General features: G+C 37.1%; 1 protein-coding gene and 1 long non-coding RNA gene across 3 annotated transcripts; both read left to right on the forward strand.

The window, feature by feature from the left end:
• The first annotated feature begins 1,389 nt into the window (after nt 1-1,389).
• LOC131737586 (uncharacterized) lies at nt 1,390-3,843 on the forward strand. Its single transcript, XR_009329235.1, has 3 exons — nt 1,390-1,570; nt 2,155-2,291; nt 2,630-3,843. It is a non-coding gene; the product is annotated as an uncharacterized LOC131737586 (long non-coding RNA).
• Nucleotides 3,844-6,007: 2,164 nt separating this feature from the next.
• On the forward strand, nt 6,008-10,031 carry LOC131737583 (protein TsetseEP-like). 2 transcript variants are annotated; one of them, XR_009329225.1, is made up of 4 exons: nt 6,008-6,420; nt 6,805-6,858; nt 7,063-7,200; nt 7,776-8,762. XR_009329225.1 is itself a non-coding variant. In XM_059027839.1 (4 exons), exons 3-4 carry the CDS (start codon nt 7,189-7,191, stop codon nt 9,367-9,369), a joined length of 597 nt encoding a protein of 198 aa, XP_058883822.1. In that variant the 5' UTR covers nt 6,008-6,420; nt 6,805-6,858; nt 7,063-7,188; the 3' UTR covers nt 9,370-10,031. The 2 variants fall into 2 exon arrangements, 1 of the variants encoding a protein (XP_058883822.1); XM_059027839.1 differs by lacking the exon at nt 7,776-8,762 and adding an exon at nt 8,785-10,031.
• Nucleotides 10,032-10,279: the final 248 nt, after the last annotated feature.

The following is a 10,279-nucleotide window of genomic DNA, read 5'->3' on the forward strand; positions in this document are numbered from 1 at the left end:
TAGGACAGGGCTGCCTACCGCTGCCCGACTCAAACTTGCCAAACACAGTCCAGTCAAAGATGTTCTGTGGTACCGAATCGAACATTTCTGCAGTAATATTGATATTTTTGGTCCAGTGCAGGTATCACTTTTTTACTGGCACTTTTAAGCCTTGAGTCGAGGGGCGGGGTTAATTATATCCGTCATTAAGTTGGGTCAGTCTGTCCGTCAGTACGTTGTTTTTTTTTTTTGTTTGTTTGTTTGTTTTTTGTTTTTGTTTTTTTACCACATGGTCTCTAATCCTGAGTATCTTGCTCACCACATTACTGCAGGCTCTCTCTCTCTCTCTCTCTCTCTCTCTCTCTCTCTCTCTCTCTCTCTCTCTCTCTCTCTCTCTCTCTCTCTCTCTCTCTCTCTCTCTCTCTCTCTCTCTCTCTCTCTCTCTCTCTCTCTCTCTCAGAAGCGTTCTCCTCCTGTTTGCTGAATCAGCTCCATCCTTGCATTTGGTAATATATGAAGAACGTTAAAACGAAGAAAAACACAAGTTCCACTGCGGTCCACAAGGTGGTGCTATTTTGCCATTCAGAAGTTTTTCAGAAGTTTTGGGCAGTTTTAATAAAAAATAGCAAATTTCTTACTCGTTGACATCTCATCCTAAAACATATTGTTACAGAAAGCATTTGTTATTCAATTGCCGGAACAGGAAAACGTTTTTATTGCCCATGGTATGCAGTTATTGTTTGCAACAATATATATATATATATATATATATATATATATATATATATATATATATATATATATATATATATATATATATATATATCTCCTCTCAAAACCCCAGCCCCTCACAGACAATTTCCGCCTGGGAGGCTGTGCCCTTAAATAAATCACAATATCTTCCAAAGTATAGACAGCACAGGCATGGTTCAGGGCTTGAATTCAAGGTAACCCCTTGGGCATCAAGACTAAAACCTCAGGTGTGATAAAAGTCTTACTCAGTACCACACTGGAAGGAGATATCCAGAAAAAATACATAAAAAAACAACAAACGCTTTTCATTTTTTTATGTTCTATAGTCATTTTTTCAACTTGTAGCATATGAAAAGAGCCAGATTTTTTTTCCAGTGCTTCACCAACATGTCTAATACTGGGTAAAAATTTGGAACTGTTTGAACAAAGGGATCAAATTCTACAGGAGTTTTTACAAAGCTAAGCCCAAGGGTCCCCAAACCTCTCCAAAAATAAACATTGTGTAAATCTTTATGTCAATTGATATACTAAGTTCTAAAAGGGATGTTATCTTCTGGCACCTCACAGGCTAGCCATTGCCACAAGCATTTGCCTTTGAAAGGTTTTTTTTTTTTTTTTTTTTTTTTTTTTTTCCCTTATCTCATTCAAGAGGTGGGCGTGTTTGTTTGCACATCAATTACTCTGTGATGCATTGGGTTACAAACACAGTAAAGGCAGCAGCAAAACGCAAGCTAGTCGATTGCTTTTGTTTTGAATGCATGGGGGTACTAGACACATTGCGAATGGGATATCTCAGCGGTGAAATGACGGATTCGAAAAATTCCTTCGCTGTTTGACGGTAGGAAAACAACGATTTTGATATCGAGTCAGCTTTTTTCTCTTTTGCTTTTGTAATAATATTAAAAATGAGTTATGAAATATAATATTTACGTGCAGTTCCGTGTTCCGCCGGCGGGGCAAGAGGGGCGTAAAAGGATATATATATATATATATATACACATATATATATATATATATATATATATATATATATATATATATATATATATATATATATATATACACATATATATATATATATATATATATATATATATATATATATATATATATATATATATATATATATATTCATACGGTTCATCAACTTCAAACTGTTTAATTCTCGACGGTCTGGCAAAAACGTGCCGATGTTACGACGAATTCAGTGCCCCTGTCATGGCAAATTTTGCCCCCCTGCCAAATTTGTCCCCCCCTGAGTCATGTGACATGTCAGCGTTCTGTTGCTATGCGCGTCACTGCTTTTGCTCCACAGATCTTGACACTGACAGTTGGAGTTCGTTGGTGCCGTCATACAATTGTAATCAAATCATTTTTCTTTTTACAGTACAAATTTGTAATACTGTGTTTTTTCCCCCTCAGAAAACTACATTTATAAATCGATATGGATCACTTAAGAGCGGTATATCGCTACCTCAGCACAGGTGAGTATCCTGAAAAAGCCACCAAAGAAGAGAAGAGGGGTATCAGAAAGAAAGCCAGTACATTCGTTTTGAAAGGTAAAAAAAATAAATAAATATCGAAAATTAATATTAATACATTATAAGTTATTGAAGCCGTCCTGTATTTTTGAAGATGTACATAGACATTTAAATAAATGATAAACGTGTGTGTGTAATATATATATATATATATATATATATATATATATATATATATATATATATATATATGAAAGAAAAGGTTTAAAAGATTAAAACATCTCTCTATATATAACTAATAGCAGAAATGTGAGTACCAGAAAACAGAATTTGTATTAAAGAAGAATATATGTGTATATATATATATATATATATATATATATATATATATATATATCTTTTTTCTTGTTTTGTAGCTGGATCTCTTACTCCTTTCCCGAGCTGTGAGAGAACTCCCCTCCCAGAGGTACATTTCTGTGATGTGGAGGTCTACTGCACATGCAGGAGACCATACAGGATTGGACTGGAGCTGATGGTGGAATGCGGGAGGTGTGGCGAATGGTTCCATGGCCAGTGTGAAGATCTACAGCCAGATGACCTCATAAGTATGGAGGAGTATATGTGCTGCATTTGCAGAGTTACACACATGGGTAAGCATGTAAGTAAAGGTGAAACAGATTTATTATTTTGTTTTTTACTATATGTTTTTTTGAACATTTTATACTAAGCATTCCAGCTTAGTATTATACTAACACTAAAATTTGGTAATGCCTGTCAAACAACTTTACCATAATTTATAACTATTTACATATGTACAGTAGGGCATTGTTAATAAGGCTCATTGTCTTCAGTGTTTATTTTTCATGAACACACAACTACTTATTTTGAAGACTTTTTTTTTCAGGAGACCTTGGTTCTGTATTGAGACGTTTTTATTTGGAGAAATATTGCAGATGCTTTTGCACTTTCATTTTTAATTGGTATGGTAGTCTTAGTTTCTGAGCTACTGAATTATTGCCTGACTTGAGTATTTCCAGGGCAGAGATATCCAAAGTAAACTGGATGTCAGTTCTAACACCCACCTTGTTTTAATGTAGTTATTGTGAACCAGCTGGGGGAGGGGTTGATTCACTGTATTGAAGTGAATTTGTGCCAAATAAGGTGGGTGTAACATGATATAAAAGTACAGTAAATGTAATTCTGAAGTAATAAACAACTTCACATTTTACATGTGCATGTTACAGACAGTACATGTAATGCTTCAATTTCAAATTCGATTTCCATTCCTATTAAATGATATTAGACAATTACGTACTATACAAGTTAACAGTATGAAATGTCATTTTTAGACAGACAGCCTCTTTAAAGTCTTTCTTTTTTTGTGGGTTATGTGAGAAGGCATTTTAAAGTTCTGTTAAACCTGCTCCTAACACCCCACTCCATAGGTCAGGACCTTGACGTGGTGAGTGGGCTTTTTACCAAAGCTGACCTACAGTATAGCTTTTTTTTCACCACTGCTTACGCATTAAGTCCTGGATAGCACTTTACAATGGAAATATGCAATCTGATCATGTACTGATCATGTTTTATTGTGAAGAATACAGAAAATAAAGTTTGTTACATTTTTCAACATGTTGTGCCTTTTTTGTGAATGTCTTTCTGGTTCTGACTACTACAACTGATACACAACTCACTAAAATGACTGAGTTCAGATTTCTGCTCGCCATGCAGTGCTCTGTTAAGGGTTCCCCAGCACTAAGACTGGACAACTCAGATCTAGATTGACTTCTACTCTAGCATTTACACAAATCTGACATCCTCTATGCTTCATTAGTTAAGAGCCTGAATTATAGACACTAAAGTCAGGGACAATATGTAGTGGTTAACAATCACATTGCTTCTAGTTCCAAATTTGTACTTTTGAGTGTTCGAAGTTATGGAAGAAACATTCTTATTTTATAGCATATGATATAATTTGGCTTCATACATATTTAACAAATGCATATACAGTATTACTCATAACAAAGGAACAACAACCAATCTGCAGACCTGCTTTGAGAAATGATAGGCTCCATTCCAGGATGATGCCAATGATCTGACAAACACTGTAGGAAGTGGCAACACATACAATGAGGGTGTATTACTTCATTTTTTTATGACAAGTTATATGGTTAAACTAAGAGAAATTTGTTTGCAGATTTAGTGCAAGACCATGCATGAATAATGCTAAATATTAAACCTTTTGACCTGTTAATTCCTTTAATTTTTAACATTCCCTAAATATTTCTCACAATATACACTGAAGCTACTGTATAACCTATATTAATCATACTGCCTTATTGGAGTAAATAACAATATTTGTTGATCACAAACTTATTGGCACATTTTAAATTAAAGTCTGTAAGTTAAGGTTAGTCTTAATTGAGTTAGTCACTATTAATCAATTAGAAACCGCTACTTATCAATTTAGCAATATTATTTAAAAAAACCCCAAAAAAAACCCATTAGCTGTAAAACATGCACAGAAACTGAAGCAAAATAGTTTGTGCACTTAGCACAGCATGGTCAAAACAAAGGAGTTGGATCTAGATGTGAGAAAACCACTTGTTACAGTGACTACTACAGCAGAAGGGGAATCGATAAAGAGCGTTGTGGATAAAAAAAATCGTAATACAAAAATCCACAATAATCAAGAAGTATTTGAAGACTAATTCAACTGAAACGATGGAAAGAAGTGGACGTTCCAGGAAAATTACGACTATAGCATAAAGAATTGTTCGAGCAGCTCGCAAAAATCCACCATTAACAGCCAAGAATTTAAAGAAACATCTGGTATTGCAGTGTATGAAATAACTATACAAAGTCATCTAAACACAAAAGGCTTATACGCGACCTTAATGGTAACCACATTTGACAACAATTCAAATAAAAAAATAAAAAAATAAAAAGCGTCTTGAATGATCTTTAGTTAAGGGTGTCAATAATTTTGTCTGCAACTGTATGTAATCATGACAACTCCCTGATTGTGATCCATAAGTATAGCAAGACTAAACATCAACATGACTACCCACAAATGTGTAGAAATTATTACCAGACTATACTTCTAACTTATTGTTTGTTATAAACATTTTGTTTATTTGAAAAGTTACAATTTTAATATAACGTTTGCGTTACATTTGTGATCATTTAGCTGTTCTACTTTATTATTATTATTTATTAGCATATATATGTAATTAAACCATATTTAATGTCTTTTATATTTACTGTAAAAGTTCTTATGTAATCGCGTGAAGAGCAATCAAATGCAATACAACCATTTATGATACAAAAAAACATTGTTAAATATTAAAAATAAATCTAATAATAATACGAATAAATGTAAAAAAAACACGCAAACGTAATTTTCAGTAAGTAAAACAAAAGCAATCAAATTAAATACAACCATTTATGATACAAAAAACATTGATAAATATAAAAAAAAATGCCAATAAAAAAAGCAAACGTAACTTTCAGTAAGTAAAATGCCGAGATGTTTTACCCTATCCTCTCTTCGCATCGCGAAACTTAATCGTCACGTGACTCGTACGCTAATATGTCACATGACTCAGGGGGGGACAAATTTGGCAGGGGGGCGAAATTTGCCATGACACCCCCTAGGATTGATGTGTCCTCGGCGGATGTGCGCATGCGCTTGCAACAAACCTTGCGATCTGCCAACGGATCGCGTGTGATTCCTCGCTCACGACGCAAAGCGCGTAACCTGTCATTGCAATCCACTAGACTGTAGAGCAGCGCCTGCTGCAACGTGAACGTGCGGTCTGCTGCAAACGGGAGCGAGTTTATTGCTTCTGGACGGAAAATGTTTGTGCAAGCTTGTGATTTCAGCGATTCTACATCCAGAACAAATTGTTTAAACACAGTCACAACAACAACAACTATATATTGTGTTTGTTCAAATGTGTATAAATGAGCTAGTTACTTACTCTTATTAGGACGGAAGTATTGTATGTACTCTTACTATATTGTGATTATCGAACTGTGTACATGGACATATTTTAGTAAACGTTGCTCTGAAGTTATTGTATATTTTATCTGCTCTTACTGCATTGTGAAATATGTATATTTTGTGAGAGCTGTAAGTCGCCCTGAGTGAGGGCGTCTGCTAAGAAAATGAATAAGAAAAAGAGGAAGAAAACAAAACGCAACGGTAATTAAATGAAGTCTTGTGACAAATTGTACCAGTATGTTTCACAGAGCACAATAAACACATTGAAACACTCTCGTTTATATTTATTTATTATTATTACTACAGAGGTAATCTACTACGTGTAAATTAACCCAGTTATTTTATAATTCAGTTGAATGCAGTACAATCTTCTAAATGTTTATTTACTTATTTATTTGTAAGCAATTCCTGCTGACAGTGTTGTGAGGAGCGTGCAGTAGCAGAAAAGATTCTGGAAACTTGTACATAAATACTTTAGTTTATTTCTCATTGAAGAACACATTTTTCTTTTAAAATATTACTTGGTACTGTTTTTTTGTCTGTTAATATTTAAGTGAGAAGTTTCTTTTTGTTTGTTTTATTCAGGAATTATTTCTTAAATCGTGAAGTCACGCCCGTGACGAGGACAATAGAAACAGGGTTAGTAAAAAAAAAAAAAATAGAAGTACAATGTTTCAATTATGATTCGATTTGTAACGTTTGATTTCCATATGAAATACTGAGAGAAGATGAGTGTATTATGTTAATTTATCAAATGAACAGCAGGGCATTGCAACATATTCGATTGTATAATGATGAGTGTAGCAAATGTATTAAAAACCTATTTTAACTCTTTTGATCTAGTCATCTTAACGAAGATTATGGATCCAACAATGTACAGGGAAATATTACTGTACAAGACAATGGGAAAATACCCCGAGAAGGCCAGGAAGGGGGAAAAATTCATCATCCGGAGGCGTGCAGGACAATATGTGGTTCAAGGTAATTCAAAGCTTGGATGGGTTGCAAATGCTATAAATTCAAATTAAATTAAATTTCACAAAACCCCAAAATGTATAGCTAACTTACCTGGAGAGGTGGTGGTGGCGCTATTTGCCAAATAAATAATAGGCTAATATTATTTTTGTTGCTTTACCGTGTTGATGACCATTCGTTAATGGGTAAGGGCGTCTGCTAAGAAATAAATAATAATAATAATAATAATAATAATAATAATAATAATAATAATAATAATAATAATAATAATAATGTCTAAGGTATCTTCACTACAACGAAAACATAATTAGCCAACGTAACTTATTTTCAGCAACAGATGCTACTGTAATCGTATTAGCCTAATAATATATTGTTGGATAGCTGTATATTAACTTTGTAGTTCACCAAACGTTTCGTTTAACAAAACTCAGAGATATTCATCCCTAGTAACCAATCTCACTTAGAAAAAAGCAGGCACGGCTAACTACAGGACTACGGGTGAAAATCACTGCCATAGCTGAATATGTGTTTACAACCCAGTCTACATGTTTTTTTCCTTATTATTTTCTATTGTTTATTAGATGGAGAGCTCTATTATATATGTAAGAAGGGTACAGAGCCATCAATGAAGGTGAAGGTGGTCAAAGGCACTGAAGAGGCAGACAGTCTCTTCCTGGAATTTCATGCAAGTGCTATAGGGGCACACTGTGGCCAACACAGAACCAGAGAGGCAATTTCCTCCAGATATTACTGGCCTGGAATGAGTTCCGATATTGATAATTGGGTGGGTGCTTTTTGAGTGCAGTACATGACCTACACCAGTATCCAATACAATAACTAGAGAGATCAATCGGTTTTTGGTTATAAAAATTAATAAATGAAAAGGAAGTTTAAACAACAGCTCAACTGAGTTTTCTTAACATTGAAAAATCTTACACTGTGTTATAAACTTTAAAAACATTTTTATGCAAGTGCCATCCTGTTAGAGGCTATGAGACTGACACCAGCTGTTTGCTATATACCTGGTAACATTTCATTAAATTAACAAAAATATTTTCCAATAATTCACAGTTTGGTAACATAATATGAAAGCGACATGTCGTGGAATTCTAAATAAAAGGAAGAGAGACTGCGAGTTCCAAACACACAGGCCTTTATTTCTTAAGTTTGCAAACTGAAAACACTCTCAACACACAGGGTGCTAGATAATCATCGAGCAGTGTTTCAACATACAGAGTTAGATCAGTTTCTTATATACCTTAAAACTGTCAGCAAGGCAGAGGGTTAGCCAATGATGATTCAGATATTAGCATATAAGGAAAAACAACTTATAACTGTGCATACCTGGCATATAGCTAAGCAAACAGATAACAGGATGGGTGGTTTGGGTGTACGTACAAAGAAACAAGTCTGGCTCATCCTGTTTCTCTTCACAGCCACAGCTGCAGTGTAGGCATCTTGCGGTTCCTTGTAACAAACTTTATCTTAGGCAAAGCATACAAGCTTATGCGAGCAAGGTTATAGGAGTACAAAATGCCAGTACATTATGTCGAGCCAATTCTATTTTTCTGTAACATATTCTATTACAAGCTGCCGTCCCGAGAGCCAGAGGGGGTGGAGCTGCCGTCCCGAGAGCCAGAGGGGGTGGAGCTGCCGTCCCAAGAGCCAGAGGGGGTGGAGCTGCAGTCCCGAGAGCCAGAGGGGGTGGAGCTGCCGTCCCGAGAGCCAGAGGGGGTGGAGCTGCCGTCCCGAGAGCCAGAGGGGGTGGAGCTGCCGTCCCGAGAGCCAGAGGGGGTGGAGCTGCCGCCGCCCGAGCAAGAGGGGGAAGAGGTGAAGAGCCCGCCGGCACCACAGCCCCGACCACCACCCCTGCGGTCCAGTCCGGCACCGCCGCTGTGTGCGGTCCCTCGCCCCTTGCTCCTGGACACCCTTCCGGTTTGCTTGGACCTCCCTTCGCTAGACCTGGAGCCCAGGAGTCTGCAGAACCGGTCACAGTTCTCCACCTGGTTCCATGCTCCGCTCCTCCCAAGCACCAAGACGTCGCTGCGCAGCTCCCAGACGGCGCTTGAGCTCCCCCTGGTCACTACTTTGCTCCCCCTGGGTGATTGGACGTCGCTGCACCGGGCCCCGGCTGCAGACCTCCAGTGCCCCGGTTGTCGCGCCGGTCGCCCCTGACAAACCGGTGGGGTCCCTCGTCACAGGTGCGCGGTCCCTACCTGGCGGGGCCAGAACATGGACCGGCCCACCCTCAAGTCCGCCCATGGAAGAGGGCGAAAAGAGACATTGATGGACTCGAGGGTGGGTGGTTGTGTTTTAGGGGAGGAGGTGGCCGACGAATGGCCGGTGTCTTGAAAAGACAAGGGGGGGGGATATGTGAGACAGCAGGGAGGGGGTTAAAGCCTCCCTGAAGAAAAACATGTGCGGAATGCACATTTGTTTAGTTTATTTGTTTTTGTTTATTGTTTAATTGTTTTGCTTTATCGTTGAATTTAATTTGTTAATTGTTTTATTATTAATTATCCCCTGCACCTGGTAAATATTGTCAAATTAGGACCAGGTGCAGGGTATTTAAGGGAGGCAGTTAGTCTGCTCATGGCTGCTGAATAGAAGGAGGCAGAAGAGGTGCTCTGCTTCCGAGCAGTCAGGAGGAAACGTAAGCGGTGTAAACCTGTGTGATATGGTCTGTTTGTGGTGTTGTGTTTGGTGGGGTGTCAGGGTGTTCCCGAAAGTTTAGTCAGTGCTCAGAAAGAGCTAGGTGTTTATTTTGTTTTGTTTGTATTAAAAATAGCGCGTCAGCGCGGGAAAAAAAATCCATTCCTGTGTCTTGGGTCGTGGTTTTAAAGGGGCAACGAACCCGTGTGGGTGCGATTCGTTTTACTATATATATATATATATATATATATATATATATATATATATATATATTTAATAGAAATCAGACTTTGCTTTTGATTTTTTATTCAACATAATATTGTAAATAAGAAAACAAATGAAAACGGCATGGACAAAAATGATGGGACCGCTAACCTAATATTTTGTTGCACAACCTTTAGAGGAAATCACTGCAATCAAACGTTTTCTGTAG

The sequence above is a fragment of the Acipenser ruthenus genome, chromosome 7 (assembly GCF_902713425.1).
Source record: "Acipenser ruthenus chromosome 7, fAciRut3.2 maternal haplotype, whole genome shotgun sequence".
Classification (NCBI taxonomy): Eukaryota; Metazoa; Chordata; class Actinopteri; order Acipenseriformes; family Acipenseridae; genus Acipenser; species Acipenser ruthenus.